At 37.6% G+C, this 24,260-nt stretch overlaps 3 protein-coding genes across 3 annotated transcripts; all 3 read left to right on the top strand.

Moving 5' to 3' along the window:
- Positions 1-314: 314 nt before the first annotated feature.
- GCK72_010909 (uncharacterized protein) lies at positions 315-2,422 on the top strand (the record flags this gene model as incomplete). The annotated part of the gene is made up of 3 exons (XM_053728101.1): positions 315-399; positions 443-1,915; positions 2,049-2,422. 3 exons carry the CDS (start codon positions 315-317, stop codon positions 2,420-2,422), a joined length of 1,932 nt encoding a protein of 643 aa, XP_053587678.1.
- A 389-nt stretch (positions 2,423-2,811) lies between these two features.
- GCK72_010908 (uncharacterized protein) lies at positions 2,812-5,305 on the top strand (the record flags this gene model as incomplete). The annotated part of the gene is made up of 8 exons (XM_053728100.1): positions 2,812-2,828; positions 2,889-3,436; positions 3,487-3,561; positions 3,612-3,786; positions 3,833-4,216; positions 4,263-4,383; positions 4,428-4,539; positions 4,587-5,305. The coding sequence occupies 8 exons, from the start codon at positions 2,812-2,814 to the stop codon at positions 5,303-5,305; spliced, it is 2,151 nt and encodes a 716-aa protein (XP_053587677.1).
- Positions 5,306-6,317: 1,012 nt separating this feature from the next.
- Positions 6,318-11,429, top strand: GCK72_010907 (uncharacterized protein; the record flags this gene model as incomplete). The annotated part of the gene is made up of 9 exons (XM_053728099.1): positions 6,318-6,356; positions 6,413-6,566; positions 6,833-9,230; positions 9,282-9,730; positions 9,778-9,955; positions 9,999-10,234; positions 10,282-10,562; positions 10,634-10,745; positions 10,789-11,429. 9 exons carry the CDS (start codon positions 6,318-6,320, stop codon positions 11,427-11,429), a joined length of 4,488 nt encoding a protein of 1,495 aa, XP_053587676.1.
- Between the last annotated feature and the right edge of the window lie 12,831 nt (positions 11,430-24,260).

The raw sequence follows: 24,260 nt of genomic DNA, 5'->3' as shown, positions 1-24,260 counted from the left end.
TCGTGGACATATCGGGGACTCCTCCTCATTTCCTGGGCTCAACATGGATTTCACCAATTCTGGGCTGTTAGGACTCCTCCTCAAGTTCTGGACTGCTGATAATCAGTACTGAATATCTGGCGTAAGGATGCTCATTACTGATTATCCTGTGACCAAATGATCAGTACTGAACATGCTATATCAGGATGCTCAGCGCTGAATATTCAGTCAGGTAAGTTCTCCCCTTTTTCATAAGAAATTCAATCAAATATCAATCATTTCAGCCAAAATAAAAAAATATGCGCAAGAGGAAACTACCAAAGTCGCAATTTTCAATGCAAATAATGTTGTTCTTACTTGTGACAACCAGAATAATAGCATCTGAAGTACAACCTTCTCGTATTCAACGTCAGACACAAGGTACAGATTCTATCTCAAACAAACAATCAAAATTTTCTTCCAGATAATTTCTCTCCGCTTGTCGAGAATTTACAAAAACTTTCTCGAATCTCTAATGGAATTTCTCTGGAAATAGGTCTCATTGATGAAACCTTCCCAACCGACAATGTCATTTCGGAACTCCTTCATATGGGATCCCTCAAACCAAACCAGTTCGTCGACTCACAATTGAATTCTGCTAAAAGTGCTATTAGTGAATTGTCAAGTTTACCGAAGAAATGGAAAACTGACGATGGTGTGACGGCTATCGAAAGTCGATTGGTTGTCCTCGAAAATATAAGAAAGGAGTCGTTTTCGGTGGAGGATTTTAAGAATTTCACGGGAAGGAAGGATTATGAGACACTTTTGGGAGAGATGAAAGGTCTGGACGCCCATAAGGCCAACATCAGTTCGCTGAAAACTGAATTGACTTCCTTGAACGGAATCTTCTTGGGATTTGAGAGCAAGGCGAAGGATCTGAACGTGCAGAACGTTAAGACTGCTCTTCTTGCCTTTCCTATGATTGAGAACAGTTTGGGAGAAATGGAAAAAATGGTCACAACTCTCGATCCACTTGTTGTACTTCTGGGAAAAGCGAAGAGACTCAGAGAATCCTCCAAGTTCTTTGAAATGCTTCGTCTGGAAAGTGAATTCAGAAAGAATCTTACAAATGTATTGACCTACCGAGAGGATCCGATGAAATCTTTCAATCAAAACTTTGACAATGTATTCGATCTTGGAAAAACGTCTGCAACCTCGGAACCAGCGTTCTCATCGATCGACCAATTGATTCTGAATAGAAGGGATTCTCGTGAATTGCCATGTGAATACACGTGTGGACTCGGAAATGTAGGAAGTGATTTGGAGAAGCTGAAGAATGACTGTGGTGACGAGTGGATTCAGAAACGGATGACTAATGGCTCGGTTGTGGAGAAGAACCTGAAAGAGTCTTTCTCTTATTTGGATGAATTGATTGGTGAATTGAAGAATGTGGAGCTGGCGTGGAAACCGTTAGAGGATGACAAGTTGCTTGTGAGATATGACCAAGTTCGAGTAATTCAGAAAGAAGCTAATCATCTGTCTGGAATATCGCAAGTGATCAAGACAAAGATTGGAGAGTTCAGAGAATGCGATAATCCCAGTACCGGGTTTCCAGGAGTCAAGTTTGAAGGTCTCAAGAAAGTTGGAGATGTGATTGGCGAGCTTAATACGGATTTGGATCAACTCAGATCTTTGAATTACATTGAAAAACTCAAAAGTGTGACATCGATGAAGGATGGGTTGAGTACCGCCGGTAAACCTGAAAATGAGCAGATTCAAATGGCTAGAACGTTCCTGCAAAAGATGGAATCCAATGAAGAATACAAGACTGTCATTGACTCGTTGAAGACGCTTCAAACTGATCTTGGAAGTTTGGAAACTATCATTCCGAACGTTGTTGATGCAGTTCCAAAAATTTCATTCAAGTACATTGATGATCATCATAAAGCACTCAATGGTAGGAATCGATGAGTTTTTGAAGATTTTGGATGGAATCGAGGGGATTCGAAGGAAAAGAAACACTGGAAACAGTGATTTCAAAGGAATCGGGGGAATTCTGATAGCCGCCAGCAAGATTCCAGATATTTCAGAAGATGTGAGTGGTATCCTAGAAGCAATGAAAGAATTGAATACTGCCACGTCACAAAAGTATGGAGAAGAAGAAAAATCTGTGAATACACTGAAGAAATTAGAGCTTCAGTTTTCGAAATTCGGATTGAAAGACGCTCCGTCATCACTGGAAGCACTGGACACTTTCTTTTTGGATTATGTAGGCTCGATGACGTTTGTTCCACCATCTGTGGCTCCATTGATGGTTCCATCTGAACCAGCGTCTTCTCCATCTTCAGAACTCTTCTCGACGACTATCGTATTAATAATAATAATTTATTCATCTTTTGTTGTGCGAAAGAGAAAAAAAAAGAAATGGGCGAAATCTATAAGAACATACAACAAGAAGGGGTGAATAAATATGTAAGATGAACTATAGGACCCGCAAAGAGTCCAGCGCTCAAATTTAAAAAAAAAAATGGTCTGTAATGGAAGCTGGCGGAGTCGAGACGCAAAAGTTTGTTCGGTTACGGTTTTAGGGAAGAAGGGTACGATTTTATCCCAGGTCGAAAAGTGTTTATGAAGGAATGAATTGTTTTTCTTACCGCAAAGTACTATTCTATATGGGAACCGGGGGGATAGCGCGGGTTTTATATATAAGGCAAGATTGGGGAAATGACACTGGTGGGTTACAATTTTAAAGTAGGTTTTGAGAATTAATATGATGCGTCTATGGTACATGGACATTTGGGAGGAGATTGCTAAGCGTCGCTCATAAGGGAACTAACTACCACTACTTCTGCAATGGCTACTGGGGTAATGTAAGTTTACGATAACAACATTCCGAAGTTTCCACGAGCTAATCGATTTTTGTTTTCCAGAATTCTGATCGTTGTCATCGTTTTGGTGTGTATAATATGTTTCATTGGTGGTGTGTGCTTTTACTGTAGAAAGAAATCAGCCCCGGACGTGTTCACTCCGGATGTTCCGATTATACCAACACCAGTGCCACCAGTTCCAACCGTCCCACATCCCGAGGAACCATCACAACCGCTAGTCAATCCAGCCGAAAGAAACCAGGGATTGCCAGAAGACCAACAACATCAAGAAAGACCAGATGAGAATCTGCCACCACCCGCTGGAGAAAACAGAAACCTCAATTCAGTGGGAAGCAGGAATCCAAAAAATCAAGTCGAACAGCAACTACCACTACAACAAAAAGGTGACAATCCGACAGATCCCACCGTTTCAGCTGAACCGGAGAAAGCAGTTCAACCACTCGCTCAAGCTATTCCAAAAGAAGTCAAAAAAGATCAAGTCGCTCCAATAGTGGCCACTGTCGTTGACCCGTCGGTTCCGTCAACAAGCAAAACTCCGACTGGAGAACAAGAACGGCAAGAAGAGTTGCTTCCATTGGATAAAACACAAAGTGAGCTGATGTTGCAACTCATTGCTATGTCAATTATCGTTTTTTTATAGGAGGAGGAATCGAAAAGCTGTCTAATGATGAAAATATACAACAAGACGATGAATTGCCATTGGATGACACACAGAGTGAGTTTTTTGTTAACTTACACGCTACTAATAGTTGCACTTATTTCTAGTCGGTGAAGATAAATTCAGTTTGGTCTTTTTCGTGGCGTCAAGACTCAAAGATGTTGTGGTTAGTTATGAGAAATTTCCGTATGATTGGTTGCTCGATCATTTAATTGCTTGTGACAAGAATGAAAACCAGGGATTTCTGATGAACGAGCTGTGGGAAAACCGTGAATATAGACGGTAAATGAAATTATATAAAAAGTAATGTATATGGTGAATATTTCAGCATATTGAATTATTGGACGCATCCAAATTCAATGCCAGTCTTGTCAGGTTTTGATAATCCTTATATCAATGCGAACTATTGGAAGTTTGATAATAATATCGAGTGGATTGTGTTAGAAGTGATTTTTACAACCAATCTCTTGAAACACCTATTCATATTCGTTACTCGCACAGAAAGCCAGTGCGCTCTAATTGAGCAACATAGTGTTGGAGTACTCGTGAATTTATGTCCATCTTCTGGAGCTCACAGGTGCTATTCGACGAAAAAAGGTGGAAAGGTTGTATCCGGACGGTACACCGTCGAAACAACTGGGAACAAGGCATTGCCTTTGTGTCTTTTAACACTTCCAGGATTCACCATTTATACTTTAAAATTGACGAACAGGTGAGATTGAGTTGTTTTATCGATTGTTTATACAATTATTTTTCAGTAAAAACCCGAACTCCATCCACCTATTTGAAGTTTTGTCCTACTCGTATTGGGGGAGACGAAGTGCTCCAAAAAATCCGGCAGTCGCTCAAGGAATCATAAAATATTGTGACTTATCGAACGTTTGTGAGTTCATAGTATTTCAGCGTTAATTATTGTTTCTCAGAGAAACATAATCCTCCAATGTTATGATGGCTATGGCCCGGCTGGAACTCTGTTCGCAATCAAATATGGTATTTACAAGTGTAGAACGACTAAGTACAATGATCTGTTGACATGTACGTACTTGCTATTCCAATTGCTCATTGATGTTTCTTATTTTCAGTCCTCAAGGAAGTTCGATCGATTCGTTTTGGTGCGATTCAAACAGTGGCACAGCTCACCTATGTTATTCTCACAATTGCGAAGGTGCTGATGGATGAGGAAAACATTGAATATCTAGAAGAGTTTGATAGAATGAGATACCATCATATGTGTATGCTAGACCGATCTGAACATCCAGATATCAAACTGAACGGGTGGAAAGAAGTAGAGAGACCACCAAAAACATTGTCAGATATGGATAGACAGCATAAAGATGAAGCCATACGAGAATTCTGTCTGGTGTCAAAAAAGAACATGTTAGCCTCGAATAATATGACATTGACACAAGAAGAGCTGGATCAGTTGAGATCATTGAGAAGAAACAACACACGAAAAAGAGAAGGAGTAGAAGAGGATGAGGATGAGGAAGAGCTAAAGAAAGAAGTTGATCTAAAGGAGGAAACAAAACAGAATAAGGAAGCTAAAGGGAATAAACCGGAAAGTAAGAGTAAGGCTAGTAACGGTAGTAAGATGAGCAAGAATCAAAAAGGAAAAAGGAAAAATAAGGGAAGTAAGAATAGTAAAATGAGCAAGGGAACGAGCAAAAGTATTCAAAAAAGTGCGAGCAAGAGTGGGAGCAAAAATCAGAAATCGGCGAATGCAAAAAGAAGAAGACCTGACAAGAAATCGAATTATGGGAAAATGGAGAAAGGAAAAGGGAACATCAAGGTGAAGAAGTGAAGAAAATAGTAAAAAAGATATTGAACTTGTTTTTCATCAATTATCAAAAATAATAGTATTGATGTGTTTGAATAAAAAAGTATTCTAACAGTACTGTGTTCTCCGGCTTTCAGAATATTTTGTTTCCTTCGTGAAGTTGTGAATTACGATTATAATTTAAAACCATGAAGAAGTTCACTTTTATTTTGACTAGATCTCTAGATCTCTGTCTATTTTCCTATTAGTCTACAGCGAAAAAAGTTCTCCTGTATACTTCGGTTTTGGGTTCTCTTTTCTGATTTTGTCTTTTTGTCTTTTTTCTGTCCAAATGTCTTGCCCGTCAAGTTACAGTACTGGTCATAAAGAATGTGGAGTTTGCCGATGAAATTGTCAAATTTATGACTCACTGATTATCTCACATCATCAATTTTGTATAGATCTTTTTTTGTAGTTGACAACTTTTATGTACAATCTTTCCGGAAAAGTTATAGTCCATCAAAGTATACAGATCGAAAATCTACATCTTTCAAAGTGTCAATGATTGGGAAAAATTACTTTACCGGTTGATAACTTCTTAAGATGAGATCGCACAGAAATGTTGTCAATTACAAAAATGAAGCTTTATTTTTGATCTACATACTCAATAAAAGCTTGTTTCTCCTTCTTCCTTACAGGTCAAGAACGATGATTTAAAAAAAAACAGGAAATTTTAGTGCTATAATTATAACGTAAAAAAATCGGCTTCACGTTTTTTTTCTTTCTCGCAGAGTGGGAGACCATGATACGTGGAATTTATATTTTAAAATTTAAAAACAAATGAAATTTGCAAACAACGTGTAATTATCAACGTGGACCTTTACCAACTTTCTATTTTTCTTTTGTCATCATTATTTTTCCACGTGTTCTCTGACCTTTCCCCAATACCCCAATACCCCACTTTTCATCTCCCCCCTTCCCAATCCAATCAGTTTGAAACTCAATCGATTCTCTCTGTATCAATCGAAACTCCAAGCATCGATTTGACTACTTCACAATGGGCGCTAAGATCAAGAGTAAAAACTCTCGAAAAAAGGTATGTTCCCGTCTTTTCCAGAGTATTTTCCCCAAACCGAGCTCCCTATTTTTCAGAGATCAAAAAATCTTGCGCAAACGAAAAACAAATCGAAATCAATTATGAAAATACTGACTATTCTCATTCTGATCGTCACGACTTCTAACACCGTCTCTGGAAATGATTCCCCCAATCTCCATCTCCAAAAACGTGGCCCTCGTGCTTCACAAGGTAAGAGGAATAAGAAATGGGCCGATGTAACTTGCGGTAGAGCGCGCTACCAATTCGAACAGGCTCTAATGAGAAAAACGTGGAATTTTAATTCTTTCACACATCCTAAAAATTCCTGAAGGAAAACATAATGTTCACCGACACGTAATGCAGACCACGTATTATTTAGCTAAAATTTAAGAGCGTGTTTGCATAGTATTCGCCAAATCGTGGTTACGATAATTGCAGCATCTCTTTTCAACCAACTAACTCTTTCTTTTTTCCAGGCAACTTCCAGCCAATTCTGGAGAACATGGAGAGACTTGCTCGTATCAGCAACGGTGTTTCCCTGGAGATCGGTCTTCACGATGAATCGATTCCTGCCGATGAAGTCATCTCGGAACTTCTTCATATGGGATCGTTGAAACCTGACGACATTATTTCGATGGATTCTTCCGCTGTCAATGGTGCCATCACTGGAATTGAAGATGTTAACAAACAACTGGAATCTGATGTTGATGTGATAGCTACCGAAACTCGATTGATCAACTTTGAGAAAGTGAGATTGAGGTCGAAATTCATGCTGAATCTGACGGAGTTCTCTGAAAAAGAGGAATACAAAGCAGAGTTAATTAATGTGACTGCAATCAATTGGACTATTTCTGAAGATATCTCGACTATCAGTGATGCAGCTTCTGCACTACAATTATATTTCAAAAATATTGATAAATGGTCAAACGGCATGAGCGAAGATACAGCAAACGATGCAGTTGTGGAATTACCTACAATAAGTGTGAAACTGAAACAAGTGGAGAACTCGATGCAAACTCTCTTCAATGACATTATTCCTCTTGTGGCTGCTGCAAAACAACTGAAACCAAGAACCATTTTCCTCGACATTCTGAATGAAGAGAAGACAATTCGTGCTCAGCTGGAAGGCAAAACTATTTATCAGAGCTACAAGGAATCAGTAATGAAAAACTTGAAGAAAATTCAGACGTCTCGTGGCTCCTTGGAAAATGTCAAAACTGTTTTCGAATCCCTCCAACAATTGGCTCAGAATCGTTTCAAGAAGCAATCTTTTGAGTACACATCTGGATTTTCGAAAGGAAGTGTTGATCTTGACAAACTTGGTGCGGACATCTCGAATGATTGGATCGTGAAACGGATTGATGAAAGCTCCATCGTCACGACTAGTTTAAACAAAGCCTTCTCGTTCTTTGAAGACATAAAAGATGCCTTAGTGAATGTTGAGAAGTCGTGGAAACCTTTGGCAGATGTATCAAAACGGAAGTCAGTCCAGATGCTGGTGGATGCGCTACTGAGTGTGATCAGTGAGTCTGAAGATTTGGGAAAGGTTGAAGCAGTTGTTGATCAGTTAGCCTCTTGTGGTAACTCGCTGGTTCAAGACACTCCGGATTCATCGAAGCTAGATATTGTGTCTGGAAAAATCAGAACTTTCAACGATGTGGTGGGCAAGTTGAGTGATTTCGAATATGCGAAAGTTCTTGGAGATCTATCCGCTTTCAAGAATGTTCGAGTAGGAGTTCCAACTAAAACTGATGCTGAAAATTTTGTGAATCAACTCAAAAAATTGTCTGCGTTTGGTTCAACATGGAATGCGTTGAAAAAATTGAAAACTGATCTCAACGATCTGAGTGAAACAACTAAAGAGATTCCTGGCAAATTGGCTGAAATTTCGAGTGAATTCGTGAATATTGACAACTATCACACGGATATCTCTAAATCGAATTATATTCAGTTCTTCACTTGTCTTCACAACACGGAAGGTGGTCTGGTCAAAAAATCAGTGGAAACTCTTCAGAAAGTTCGTTTCGCAAAAGATGAGATCGACAATGCTAGTCCAGTGATTACTGCTATAATTGGCTCAAAATCGAATATGGAGGCGGCTCTGACATCTGCTGGAAACATGAAGGAGGTGATGGATCGAGAGGTGACGACGCTAAAAGAATCGTTTCCGGATGCTCAGAGTGCTTCGAAGAACTTGGGGAACGGTGTTCGCGGACTGGCAGCAATCAATTCGATTCACAATTCATGGCCGGATTTGGAAGCACTTTTCAAGGATATTTCTGGGATTGTGGAGGCTGGAAAATCGGTTGGATTGAGTCAGCAACATCAGACGGCTTTTCAAAAGTTGGCTCTTCTCCGTGCCTCGATGACTGAAACTCACAAAGGTATTGAAGACTTCTTGAATACAGTGGCCACAATTCAGAATCTTCGGAAGAAGAGAAACACCAAAATCACGGACATCAAAACAAGTGCAAGTGTTATGGAAGCGGCCAGCAAGATTAAACAACTTCCACATGGAATATCAGATGATGTGAGTTCTATTAAGGAGGCTCTTGATTCGTTGAATGTTGCCACGTCATCAAAATATGCAAAAGAAGTCGAAGTTATGGGTCTCCTCGATGGATTGAATCTGGACTTTTCTGGATTCCAACCAGCTGCCACGTCACTCGGACACTTGGATACCTTTTTCGCAACATATGGTGCAACGATGGCTTCTGCTTCTGTAACGATTCCAAGCCCTGCCCCAACTCCTGCTCCTTCCCAGCCCCCGAATCAGTCACCAGTTGTCACAACAATCGCTTCAATGATGATACAGATAGTGACGTCTACTGTGATTCCCACGACTGAGGCAATTTCGATCGGCACGATAGCAATGTGAGACTTTATTTTATGATTTCTTTCATTTAAATCTTATACTCATTTCAGGTATATCGGTCTGAGTCTAGTAGTTATTGGAGGTTTAGGAGGATTTGGTGCCTTGGTTTATTGCTGCTGCATCAAAAAAGCTCCACCTCCAGATGATGATGAAGAGGAGAGAAAGAGAAAACAAAAAGAGGAAGCAGATAAAAAAGATAAAGAAGAAAAGGAAAAACTCCGGAAACAAGAAGAGGAACAGAAGAAGAAGATCAACAATGATCAAGAGCAAAACAATGAGAACGCCAGGGGGAACAACGATGTTGCACCCGGTGCTTCTTCAGATGCCCTTGCCACTGCCAGAGAAATTGTAGCTACTCCTGCACCTTCCAACGATCGATTGCCTTCTGAAGTGGATGCAAGAGAGCCATCGAAGAAAGACGAAAAGGTGGAACCAGAAGTTGTTGCTCCAGAAGTTGTTGCTCCAGAAGTCGTAAAAACGGAAGTAGTTAGACCTCAAAGTGAGTTGTCAGCTAAGCTAGAAAGAGAAAATGTCATATTTTTTCAGGAACAATTATAGAAGAGAACATTTATAGCATGCTGATATCAATGGTTTTTCAATTCGAAAAAAGTTTAAGTACCTATATGTCGTTTGATGCTGCACTAAAAACTGAACTTGAAGATCTGAGACTTCAATGTGCAAAAAATATCACACGAGACGACATATGTGCGCCGAAGGAAACACGGTGAGTTCGTATAAAATCTAGATTTGCATTGCTTTTTTTTCAGAAGCTCGACGTACTTTGTTCATGGAAAAACAGCACTGAAAGTTCAGGGTTTTGAAACAGATTTCATTAACGGGAATGCCATGAAAATAGGAAAGAAAACTTATATGATGTTCCAAGCTCCATCGGATGGTAGTGAAAGCGTGAGCAGTTCTGACCCAAAAGACTCGACGATCGCAAAGCATTTGGCATTTATTTTACAAAGAAAAGTTCGAATCTCACTGATGCTGTGCGTATTTAGTATGTTAAACATGACTACTCCGCAATTGTTATAGCTTCAATTTTAGAATATAGAAGCTGTGCGGAATACTTCTCGGAGACTGTTGGAGAGCGATTTCGTTTCAAAAATTTGACTGTGACGACAGACAAAATCACGAAAGATGTGCCCGGGTTCACTGACAACGAGAATTACACTCTGTATACAATCACTATTCGTGGAGTTGGAGCTGATGGCGCTCCGATTGAACACACAACGGATATACTCCAATTTTCGGGATGGAGCAATAATTGGGCCCCCTCAACTCTGAAGCACGGCGTAGAAATGATTCAGTTTGTGGAAAGGTATAAGGTCAGTTTTTTTGAGGTGTCTATGAATAGCAGGCATTGTTTTATGTACACTCGTACACTATACTTTTTCAGGGACCTATCTTGGTTCACTGCTCAAATGGCACCGGTCGGTCTGGTACATTGGTTGCAATAAAGTATGGAATGTGGATGGTCAAAACAAAACGATTCAGAGGCATCTTTGATCGTAAGTTGACTGATTTCCGAATGAAAAATTTGAATATTTTTAGTTATCTGTGATGTTCGTGCTTGTCGTTATGGAGCGGTTTCAACCCCAACGCAAGTTCTCTACGTGCTTCTATCTGTCGGTTTGTACATGATTACGGAGATGGGACTGAAGACAATTCCATCGTTTGATAAGATTCAATACATTTACGCGAACCTCCATAACTACTCTGTGTTCGACACCATTGGGAAATGGAAAAAGAAGGCGTATAACAAAGCAATTCTAGATAATTTGGTCAAGGAATTCAATGACGAATTGGTTAAAGCTAAAGAGCAAGCACTAGAAAAGGAAAAGGAAGTTGGAGATGATGGAACTGTTTTTGAATGGAAATTGATGGAAGAAAAGAGATTAGAAGAAGAAGAGGAAAAAGAAAAAGAAGAAGAGGAAGAAGCAAAAAGAAAGAAACCAAAACGTTCGGCATCGAAGACGACAGTTACTGAAGGTGCAATGGAGAAGACTTCAGATGAGAGACCATCGGCTGAAGCTGCGATGGCACTTGTTCCAGAAGCAAAGGAAAAGTCAAAGAAGTTGAAAAAGTCACTGAAATCCAAGAAACAGTCCAAAAAAGGAAGTAAAAAAGGACCCAAGAACTCGGTAAAGTCTAAGAAGACGAAAGAATCAAAGAAGGCCAAGAAGGCGGCATAAAAAGAACCATATTGATTGTTTCTTGTACTTGTATAATAGAATGAATATTTTTATTTGAAACTCTTGTTGTGTTTTTTATTTTAGCAAGTGGTCTATCTATGTTTTTCCGAGTATCTGTTTCAGAGGGACTAGGTTTTCTAGATTCGGTTTCTAGGCTCTTCAAAAATATCTTGAACTAGACTATGTATAAAATTTTTGGTGGTTTGTTTTCTAGACCGCGCTTTTACAGAAATTGGGTTACAGTAACTTTAAAAAGGTTATGGGATTTGGCCGTTTTCAGGTGAAATTGTCCAAATTTGATAGTGTGTCATGGTAATACTGATTGTCCCATCAAGTTGACTTTTAATGAATCACACAGATCAAAAGTAGAGCTACATTTTTGTAGTTGTCAACTTTTTTGTACGGGCGCTCCCTAGAGAGGTATGGCCATTTTAAGACGAATCGCGCTATTTTGCATTGAAATTGGTCGATTTGAGGGAGAGATCACTTTGTCAATATGTAATTTGCTAGGGAGTACCCGTAAGAAAAACTTGTCAACTATAAAAATGTAGCTCTACTTTTGATCTGTGTGGTTCATTAAAAGCCAACTTAATGGGACAATCAGTATTACCATGACACACTCCCAAACTTGGACATTTTCCCCTGAAAATGGCCAAATTGTACAGTAGCGAGCATTAGTGAGTACACCTGCATACTTTCATGTGTATCTCAGCTAAAACAAGTCCGTTTTGCATAAACTTTTTTTTCAAAGATAGCTGAAGTATCCAGTAAAATTGACATAAGTTTTTTGTTTGAGGTGATCAGCTGATTTTTAAGATTATTGATTTTTCCTGATCTTGATTTGAAAATCCGGAAAAAAACTTTTTATTTTTGAACTGGACCCTATGATTTTTTGAGTTGAAAATGTTGAGTAACGTATATAAGAACAAAGTATATTGTAGGAATGCTTCTGTAAATTTTGAACATCGTGCTACAGCTCCAGAAGCCCAAAATGATACGTTTAGCTAAATCGTCATAACTCATCGAAAAATGGTTCAAATTATTAGGTTGGGTCATAAGTGTCTTTCTTTTTTTGGGGTTGAACTTTGACTTCCCGTTTCTAAGTACTCTGATTGTTTATCGACCCAAACTTTTTTGCATTATAATAACTTTTTCAGTGGCTAACAAAAAATGTTTCAAGTTAGTGCACAGACTGTTCACTCGTGAAAACGACAGTTTTTTTCTGTCTCTAATCAAATTCCTATTTTGAAAGGGTTTTTGATTCTAGTCGGATTTATATCAAAATTCTGAAATTTTCATGAGGAAACGAGTGGTATTTATAAAGAAAGACTTTGTCTTGTTATAACAATTCAGTTTTGGATAAAACTCTCCAAGATAAAGAATTTATGATCAGACGACCGACAGGTATGAGAAAACAATGTTCTCCTGGGTTTAAGTCGATTAATAAAATACTGAAGAGAGCATTAATATCAAACTATTTGTAAAAGTTAGACAGTAACATAAACAAGTTATGCAACAAAAAACTGTATACCAAAGTCATTCGAATAAGTGATAAAACTTGATTGATGTGATTGTTAAGATGTTCACATTTTTGAGAATATTAGTAAAGTAGACCTGAGTGAAGTCTAGGTCTCTTTTCAACGATCACGAACAAGTCTGAAATATTTTGTTACAAGTAATCAACAGTAGATACATTGTTCTAAAATTGTGCAAAAGATCTAGTGGATTGATTCAAAAGTACGAGCAGTAGGCTTCATCAAACTCAAAAATCACGTGAATTTGATGATGTTGACTTCGGGCTTCTTGCGAAAAAAGACAAATAGTGTGAATATCCGAAACAAAGTAAATTTAAAAACATCAATGTCTACTCTATTCAATAATAAACATTTCCACTGATTTCCTTATCTAGAGTTGAAGAAAAATCGAAAATACTCGCACCTCTCAAAATTACTTATGGTCACCTTTCTTCAAAGACCCGCATTAAACCATCGTTGTTTAGTTCAAATATCTTTATTAATTTTTTATACATAACTGTTCTTGCTTGTTTTAATTCTGAATAGCTCACACATCCTCGTCAACATTTTATAGGAAAAAAATGAAGTTGAAAAATTGTACCAAAAAAGGGTTCCTCAAGTGTTTTAACTTGTCTACGGCTGAGATTAAGCAGGTGGCGGACGTCAAGTCACAGGTAGAATCACAATGAGTTATAAGTACTGACCAATTATATTTATCATTATGTGAGTTATTAGCTTTCGAGAAATCGCGCGTCAAAAATCATCTCAAAAAAGAAAGAAACTTATGACTCAACCTAATAGTTGAAAATTGCAGGAAAAGATGCGTATTATGTTGATCAACAATTTTATAATTTAATTTTATAATTTTCGAATTTTTTTCACTCGAAAAATTTTGGTTTCCAACTTTTGCCCAATTTTTCATGTTTTTTGATTACGAAACTCCTGTAATTAAATTAATGAAAATGTGAATTTGATGTTTCATGTAAAATTCACTGCGAATCGTTACTGTTTTATAATCAAAAAACATCAAAAATTGGGCAAAAGTTGGAAACCAAAATTTTTCGAGTGAAAAAAATTCGGACATTTTTTTTTTCAAAAACATTATTTCTAATTATAAGATTGTTAATAAACATAATACGCATCTTTTCCTGCAATTTTCAACCAATTTGAACCATTTTTCGATGAGTTATGACGATTTAGCTAAACGTATCATTTTGGGCTTCTGGAGCTGTAGCACGATGTTCAAAATTTACAGAAGCATTCCTACAATATATTTTGTTTTTATAAACGTTACTCAACATTTTCAACTCAAAAAATCATAGGGTCCAGTTCAAAAATAAAAAGTTTTTTTCCGGATTTTCAAACCAAGATCAGGAAAAATCAATAATCTTAAAAATCAGCTGATCACCTCAAACAAAAAACTTATGTCAATTTTACTGGATACTTCAGCTATCTTTGAAAAAAAAGTTTATGCAAAACGGACTTGTTTCAGCTGAGATACACATGAAAGTATGGAGGTATACTCACTTATGCTCGCTACTGTATATCTTACTGTATGGTACTTTATGTATGAGTCCATGATTTTCAGGTAATCTAATCTTATAAAACAATTGATTACTCCAATCTTCTAGCCCATCACTGCCCTTGCCGTTCACATACCTGTCCTCCCGTTGAACTTGGATGATTGGCGTTTGACACCTTGTCTCATAACACCCTCTAGACTTCATAAATATGCCATTTCCAGATCCATCCTTTCTCTCGAAATCTCTCAACTCAAAAATCTCTTCTTTTTCTTCAAAATATGCATTCCGAGTGTGTGTATGTGTCATCTGGCATACACGTGTTTCATCTCTTCGCTTGTCTTTTTGCTCCAAGTGAATCTTCTTGTCTCTACTTCATCTCTCCCCCCGCCTGTCAAACTGCTCCGTTTCAAACTATCCGTTGGACAATCCGACCTTCTAATGGGCACCAACAATGTGAATTCGTGTGAGTCTCTTATCGGGAGGGGAAGAAAAAGAAAAATTGTAACTTGAGAATTCTGGTTGAAGTAGGAGAAGCGGCGATGAACTTTTGTCGAAGAAAAGTGGGTGGGAAGAAGGGGAAAAGACACATTAAACTGATCCTTTTTCGTACATGTTTTACCAGAAAAAACACAGGATTACTTGGTGGTGTCCAGTGTCCGTCCATCTGTCATTATTTTTCAGTTTTCTCCAGAAAGTTTCTGTTTTGTTTTGGTATACTGTGGTTTGTTTATGCATGGGATGGCCTAGAAATACAAATTGTGGAAAGCTAGTCTCCAACTGTTTCGGTAAATAAATATAAGAGCTTTATTTGCTGGGCACAGTTCTTACAAATGCGCTCCACCAAAATAGCGTTGAAAAATGTCTTTTTTTCTCTAGGTCTCTCAGTTTTGCACACAGTTTTCTTAGGTTCGGTAGAGCGCTGTTGTAAGAAGCGTGCCATCCTAATACTTGATTATTTGTGAATGGTTAGAAATATTAATATTAAACCAAGGTTAGCGTGATATAGAAATAATATCAACTTTTCAGAAAGCCTCTGAACACGATTTGAAAATATTCTGAAACCAACAAATATATGTTACCTGGAAATTCAAATTGTGGAAAGCTAGTCCCCGAACATTTTTTGAGATTTATTAACTTTTAAAGCTAAATTTTTTAATTAGAAAAGCAAAAAATTTAAGCCAGAAAAAAAACAATTATGACCTTGGTTCCCACTATTCAGAAAACAACTCTCTTGTCTATGTATCTTCCATTTAAACGGACTGAAAACTTAAATTTTCTTCTATTCCTGAAATTTCAGTAATTTCTTTTCAATCTTACTCCATTTCCTCCCACAAACTTTTTCGAGTAATTCCGTTCGAATGTCGTCACAGACATTCTTCTTCATTCCATCTTCTTATAAATAAAAAACAAAGTTTTTTCTTAGTCTGCCTTCTTTTTTTTTCGTCATTGAGAATAAATCATGGAATCAATTTGTTAGTTTTTCTTTCCGTCAGCTTCTTCTTCCTTATTTCATGTTTTTCTGGTCATTTTCGGTGGTGTCGTGCTAGTTAATTTAGAAGATTTATATGTTTTTCGGGAGGTGTGGGCAGTTTGGTTTCTGAATTTTGGAGTCTAAAATTGAGAATCTAAGATCATAGCGTGTAGAAAGAAGTCTCAGAGATCTGGAATTCAGATAGAAAAGAATTTTCAAACTTTCAGTTGAAATTTCAGAAGTCCATGGTTCTCATTATAGTATTCGAAATGATTTTAAGATGAGTAATTTAAGATTTGAGTTTCTAGATTCTGAACTTTTTTTTTTTTGAATTGAATATTTGAATTTTCAATGTCTAGTTTTTGAGATAAAGGATGATTTCCAGATCTGATTTCCAAGCTTTGAACTATGAATTTTGAGCTCTGGACTAATCTGAACAGTACTGGGCAAAGATTTTCGGAATCCAGTTGAATTTTGGATTTATGAGTTTTGGATTCAACATCTTAAAATTTGACCTATTCGGAATTTCATTTTTTAAACTTTTTAGAAAGATTCTAATCAATTTCTATAGAGTTCAAATTCTAAACATCAAATTCTGAGTCCTAAATTTTATTAACGAACTTCAAAACTATCTCCTCTCCTCTAGTAGACATAGTAAAAAAGAAACATGTCAAAATCTGACTCCAAAAAGAAAAAGAGAGAGCAAAAAGACCAAATATTTCTCCCACTCCTCCACTTTTCCTCAAAAATGGTGTCATTTTTGACCCAACTCTCCACATCCGTTTCGTCCTATCAATCAAACTCTTAAAAAACCCCCAAAATGTTCCGTCGGAACATTTTTAGAAGGGTCTTCTCATCTTTTTCTCGGGTTTTTTTGTCTTGTTAGGGGAGGGGAGAGCGCTTGTCCGCAAGTCGACCTTCGTCTTCTCTATTTCTCACTTCTATCGTTTTTTTTGTTTTCTGTGGAATTTAGCTTACATTTTTAAATTGAAAATAGTCCCTCTGATTTTCACCCTGCCTACAGAATAGACAAGGTCTTCCGGAAATTGCATAATGTACATATTTTTTATATTGAGTGCCTGCTAACATGATATTAGAAACAAACTGATGGTTTGATAAGACATGACCGTTTCACAATTTTATCAAAAAATGTCGGTCGCTCAATAAGCCTCCACTATATAAACACCATCACTTTCTGTCATTTCCATCAGTCCGGAGTCTCTGGGTTACCGCTCCGCCGGGTTGCTGAATCTTCAGTTTCAACCTATGGAACATCCCTTCCCATTGGCATCAACTTGACTGTACTTTTTGAATTTTGAAAAAAAGTATTTGTGACTTTCACCCTGTTTAAAAAATAGACAGAGTTTCCCAAAAATTGTACTCAAGATCTTGCGAAAGGTCTTGAATGATTTGTGTTGCAAATGATCAACTTTTGCTGTTTCAGTGGAAAATGTCTAACTTTGAGAGTGTATTTCGGTGTCACCTGATTGTCCGACAATTTATATTTTGTATGGGACGGACAGAGCAAAACCAGAAAACCATTTTTGTAGTAGACCATTTTTTGTAGGGATACCATCTTGAAAGTTACAGGTTGTCAAAGTGAAATCCACGAAAATTTCGCTAATACGCACTGAAATTAGTCGGTTTCAGGAAGAAAAGGTTTTGATTACCTGTAACTTTCAAAATAGTGTCCCTACTAAAAATGATCAACTACAAAAATGATGTGCTATTTTTGCTCTGCCCAACTCATACAAAATAAAGTTTGTCAGATAATCAGGTGACACCGAAATACACTGTTAAATTTGGTAATTTTCGACAGAAAATAGCCAAAGTTGATAACCTTTTGAGCGGTTCTGTAGGTAGTGTTTCAAAGTTTTCAGCAATAAGTGATATGACCGGGAATCTTAAATTCTGACGTTTTCTAATTGTGACTATAAAAAAATATTCAGAATCCTCACAATATCAGCTCAGTTTATCGTGTTTTCGAACCTCCTACTCTAATCCGAAAAACAAATAAATTTCAGCAAAACTTATATATATATTTTTAAAAGTGTTTTTTTGTTTTTCACCTCTGATCACTTTTTATACATATTTGATTAGCTAACTTGGTGTTCCTATCTATAAAAGCTCCGCCCACTTTCTGGTAGGTCGGCCTAAAAAACTCTCAATTCAAAAATTGGCTGGTGTTCCTTCGGCGCGTTTTTCTTTCAAGTTGTATCAATCAAAATCGCCTCATTACCCCCCTGGTCTTGCCCCATTAACTCTCAAGACAAACGGAAAAAAAAAACAAAAAGATGAACAATTTGACCCCCAATAAAATAAAATTGCTATCATCATTTGTCTTCTCTTGTGTAAATGTTTTTCTTTTCTTTATGTGTTCCCTTCCCATCCCATCAGTCATTTTTCTTGTCATTTGGTTTTGCTTGTTACACTTTTTTGACAAAGAAATAAAACCGCTTAACATTCTGGACGCCCCGTGAAAAATGTCTCAACTATGTGAGTTTTTTGGGATAAAAATTTCGGAAAAATCAGAAAACGGCGTGCTGAAAGGCGGTGAGATAAATAAATCAATGTTTCGAAACGGATATATTTCACTTCTGAAATATGGGACAGCCAAAAAAAATCTGGTGATTTTTTCTGGAGATGTTGGAATTCGTTCAAGCGTTCCCCTTGTTGTTTCGTTTTCTAAATGTTCATTCTCAGGATAAACCGACACACAGACAGAACCCCACAAAACGAGAGCAAATGTGCAGAAGTATGAAGAATGAGGAAGTTGTTCTTGGGAAGTTAAATGCCTATTCTTTCGGATTTTTCTCATTGGAAAAGAAAAAATGGACCCCCTACTAAGAATGTTCATTGACCACTAGAATGTGCTATCCTCATAAGAAGATAATTGAATAGAGAGTGAGCGAAAAAGTGAATAAAAATGACATAATATGAAGTCAGAAAAAAAGAGAAAAGAGAAAACGAATCTGTGATCATCAGAATTTAAACTTTGGAATATGGGGAAAGGATTTTAAACAAGTACGGAAACGATTTTGGAATTTTTAAGGAAAAACAAAATGATATTTCCTCAGCACTGTTCTTACAACTGCGGCCCACCGAAATGCCCTTGAAGAATGTCTCTTTTTCTCTGAGACTCTCAATTTCGCACACAATTTTCTTAGGTTTCGGTAGAGCACGGTTGTAAGAAGCGTGCCGTCCTGATATAAGCTTCATAAAATTCCCGACTGAAGCGCTTGTGTCTCGGTTCATTTTGATCATGGCTAAAGTTTGAAAACAGGTTCAATCACAATATTTTCAACTTTCAAATCAAATAGGTTCCTTCTAGATTTTAGGAAGCTTTTTACTTTCAAAACACGAAATTTCCAAACCGAGACATCTGAAAACCTAAATGCTAGGCAAACTTAAGTGTAGGTGAATATGCATTTACTGTAAAAATCTCAATTTCAAAAATGCTAACTTTTGTAAAAACTCAAACTTCATGGTTTCTAAACGACTCGGTTTTGAAACGTCTCGGTTTCAAAATGTATAGTTCTCGAATGAACCATAGCCATGTTATTAGCACTATACGCTTCTTACAATCGCGCTCTACCGAAATCGAAGGAAATAGCGTGTCATATTGAGAGACTCACAGAAATATATACATTTTTCAAGGGCATTTCGGTGGAGCGCAGTTGTAAGAACTGTGCCGAGCTATTAGACACCCTTTTTTTTCAACGATCTGATCAGCATGTCCAGTCTTAAAATCTGTGACCGGAGCAATCCCGCCTCGACCATCTGAGCGCCTTCCCCCTTTTCAATTATTCTACAGACTTGTATTCTCTTTCTTTCTTTCATATCCAATTTTTTTTGAGTTCAAAGAATCTTTTGGCCTTCAATCCAATCCAATTTACAAAATGTTCCCGGAACCAATTGACCTCAGTCAATTCCTATGACACACACTTCCGTTTCAGTTCATAAATCTTCGCGGAATTTTTTTTGCAAAAAATAAGAAAAAGGTTTCTTTAGAAACTTACAAAAGGAAGAAGGGCGGTCTCTAGCAGCTTGTTCTCACAGCGGGAGACACCTCCACCTTTTCATTTTTCTGAAAAGAGGTCCTTTTCTAGAATCTTCCGCGTCTCGGGCCAATCGGGGTGTCTCTACTATTACTATTCTTCTCATTATATTCTCTTCTTCTTCCTTTTTAATTTATATTCAATTAATATCTTCGGAGCCAGTGGCCAACAAACAGAGAGCTGTCTGAGATTGTTATTCCTTTTTCCTTTCCCCCTTCATTATTTTTCTTCCTGATATCCAAAACACTAACTAACCATGAACAACTTCCAACCAAACAATACTTCTGCCACGTTTGCACTTTCTTCGGCAGCAAAAATGATGATGCCAGGTAGGTCTGTCTGTGTGTCTGTTTGTCCCGGGGTGAGAAATCTAAAATCTAATTCACGAAAAAATGTGACACATGTTTGTTTTTTGTTTTTCCAAGAAAAAACGTTGTTTTAATTTTATAACTTTCAATTTGATTAGAAGCTATGTCAGACATTGAAAAAAACAGCTGACATCTGTTTCATTTTGTCTGGCAGAAATGATGTATGAAACTGTTATTCTGAGCTCGTCTGGAAAGAATAGTAAGTCTTCATATTACACTTCTCAACTATATGTAATAAGTTAGAAAATTCGGGTATTATTAGGTACGATCTATCTGTGCGTCTGTTTGTCCAAGTGACATTTTCATCATTTTCACATCTTAGGAATAAGCTAATTGAAAGTCACAACATTCTGATTCAAGGCGATTCAAAAACAATTGAATACGACAATGTATCCCGTCTCAGATTTGAGATTTTTTGGATAAAAACTTTCGACGAACGCGCCAAAGTCACGCCAGCCGAGTCATAAGTGTTTTTTAAATTGAAAATCTGCCTGTGAGTGAGCTGTTTATATCCATGCTTTTAGGATCCAAACTGTCAGCAGTTTCTGAAAAGCGCTCAAGGCGCGCCAGTAGAGACACCCTTTTTTCAAATTGAGATATTCAAATGGAGTTATTGTAGGCCAAAGAAATGTCAACTATCCTTTATTTTCAATAAATTGAAAGTTTAAAAAGATTTGAGATCATTTTTGAAAAATTTGTCAGACTGGTTTTTAAAAAAACCCTTTTTTTTCCAAATCCACCGTTAAAATTTCAAAACGCTCCGGTAATACCTTGCTGACTGACTAATCTATAATGTTTCTTGAACTTTTTCCTCCGTCTACCAATTTCAATTTTCTCCAATTGAACTCCAATTTCCTCCCAACACTTCTCCAAAATTTCTTGTCTTCAATCTCCGACCTTTGCTCTTTTTATTGCTCTCTCTCTCTTTCCCTCTATTCTTCTCTATTATTTTTGAGCCGCCCGTCTGGATAGAATGTCTAAACACTTTTCGATTTCCCCCCTCCCCATTGGGGTCAAACTTGTTGAGGGTGTCGGATGGTAACTACTCAGGTATTTTTTGGCGAGGGTTGGGCAGTGAAAATGTTAAAAGGGCCATGTGGCCATTGAATAGGGCAAATTGCCCACAAAAAGGGCCACATGGCCCAGTGGGCACTAGTTTGGCGCGGGTTGGGCACAAGCTGGAGAGTTGGTTGCCGAAAGGAGAAGCTGGTTGGATGTGGGCACGGGTTGGGCACCTGTTTGGCCCCGGTTGGGCACCACTTTGGCCCGAAGTGGGCACAAGTTGAGAAATCGCGCTCTACAGCACACGCTGATTTTTCACCACGATTTTTCTAATTTATTTCGTTTCTTTTTCAATTCTTTCGTCCTTCTATTTTATGCTACTTTTTTCAATTAGAAGATGAGACAATCTACACAGATCCGCCGATAAAACAGGTAAGACGCTAAATTTTTCTTTTTTTATCTTTCAATTTTTGACAAATTTCAGCGGAACAAGAAATAAATTCAGCAATACGAGCATCTTCATCAACTACGCGCTCCGGCTACTCCACTGCTCGTCTCTGTTAATTTTCGCATTTACTTTAGATTTTTCGTTTTAATTTATTTATTTGTAACTTTTACTAAAAATCATATTCTTTTCCTGTATTCCTATTCCCCATTTTAAAGTTTGACAAATTCTAGTTTATTTTATCTTATTACTCCCCATTATTACTGAAATTACTATTTTGTGTTCAATTTTGATGAATAAATAGTAGTAAAGTACAAAAATGTGTAATCTGGTTAATTATAGTGCTAAATGGTAAGGAGCGAAAGGAGAGGAATGCCGCGCGTTGAACCAAATCTCGGCACTTTGCCCACGAAATGGGCCATGTGGCCCTCAAAATCGGCACGAGTGCCGGCGTAGGGCAGGCCCCGCGGCCCTTTTCTCTGGGCCATGCTGCCCATTTCGTGGGCAAAGTGCGAAAAAATACCTGAGTAGATAGTTTTGACGGACGGCACGTAGTTTTTGGGAATTCTGGAAGGAGGAGGAGGAGAAAAAGTAAAGTGTTTAGAGGAAAATGGAGAGACAAGTGTCGGCTGGCATTTTGATGGGAACTGAAATAAATTAAAGTGACGAGAAAAAGAAAACAATTTGGGGGAGTAAACGGGGGGAGGGGGTCTAAATTTGGGTCAGAAGATAATGGGAACTTTTGAAGTGGGCCTCCACCTTTGAAAGTGGGAAAACAATTAGAATGACTTCAGAGAGAAACTAGGTCGGAGTTTATTTTTTGGACGGAAACTATCGAGTGTTGGAGATGAAATGATAGGGATGAAGAACAGGGCAGGGTCTTCTGGGAGAATTTTTATCATATAAGAAAAGTTTCTGGGCCGTCATGGTGCAAACCGTGTGACGGTTACTATCACATTAAACCTACAACCAGGTGGTGTTAATTCCAGGTTTCCAACAAAAAAAATCATTGATGTTCATTGAATATTTCATTAGTGGAAACATATTCGTGGCTTCGAGACCATGTCGAGATATGATGTTCCGAACTCTTCTTAGGGGGGAAACCAGGTCTTACGGTAGTTTATTAATATCGGAGTTAACTAACTCACTAGTCCGACAAGCTATAACCGGAATGATAATTTACAGTTGGTCTTCCATCAGAATTTACGGAATCATTGGAATTTAACTGAGATTCTATGCTTGCTATTCTCCATCACGATTAAAAATTATAAGATAATTTTTTTATTTCTAGATCCGGAACATCTAAAAAATATACATTTTGGAAACCACATGAAACCGAGCCATACTAAATCTGATATGCTTCGTAATCAGAAAATTCGATGGCGGAAAAACTTGAGTGAAATGAAAAAAGCAACAATTGAACCATACTTTTCAAGGTCGAAAAAAATTTGCGCTGAACATTTGGTGCACTTTTCGAATGCGGAGGAAACAAGTTTAGGTTTAATTTATCTCACTTGTTTTCGCTAGTTTCTGACTCTGAAGTCATACTTCTCAAAATTTCAGTTTGAAATTTTTTCATTTAAATATGTTTCAGAATTTAAGGTTTTTTTTCATCTAAAGGTTCTCCAGTTTTTCTGGAATTTCATCTCAAAATCTAATTGTTTTCCATCTTGCTCGTGCCAATCCAAAACTAATTTCAGCTATTTCAAGCTGTTTTCGATTTCCCCAGTTTCCGGGAACAAATCCTCAATAGTGCAACTCGGATCCATCTATTCTATGAGACTTATAGTCCTTGGACTCATCCTCCCAATATTCTCTAAAAGACATGTGTTAACCCATCAATTCCATGTCCATTCCTCTCTTTCAACCATGTCAAAATGTCATCCCTCATGACACTTGGCATCCGAACCAAATCTCAGCCGCCATCAATCCCTCATCAATTATTTATGCAAAAGGCTAAGACACGACTAAGCAAAAAGAAATGAGTGATGATGTAAAGATTCGATGGGTTCTAGAAAAGGATGTCACGCAAATTGAGAGGGAGACGAGAGAGCGCAGGGAATGGAGAGACGCAGAGAAAAATAGGAGAACATTTGCACCTAATTGAATAATCAAACTTGAAGATAACTTAAGAACGTCACAGCCAGAAAAGTGTAAATCGGGACGAAAAAAAGAACAAGTGAGCATCGAAAATGAGTGTGGAGGAGGAGGAGTCGAGAGTGTCTAAAAGAAGAAGAAGACGTCCCACTCGTTCCCCCAAAAATCTGATAGTCTCATCCCTATTCTTGGATTCTTTTGCCCCGTCACTTTGATACTCTTTTTTTATTTGGAGGAGAGGCCAGTGTTCTGGTTGATGGGAAGTAGCAAACATGTGTAAGTTTTTACATGGTTGGAAAAAGGAAAAAAATCAATAGAAAAAAAGAAACGATTTTTCAAGTTCTGCATGTAGA

Source organism: Caenorhabditis remanei, chromosome III (genome assembly GCF_010183535.1).
Source record: "Caenorhabditis remanei strain PX506 chromosome III, whole genome shotgun sequence".
NCBI lineage: Eukaryota > Metazoa > Nematoda > Chromadorea > Rhabditida > Rhabditidae > Caenorhabditis > Caenorhabditis remanei.
Note: the sequence above shows the minus strand (reverse complement) of the source record. Positions and strands in the feature narration are given on the sequence as shown.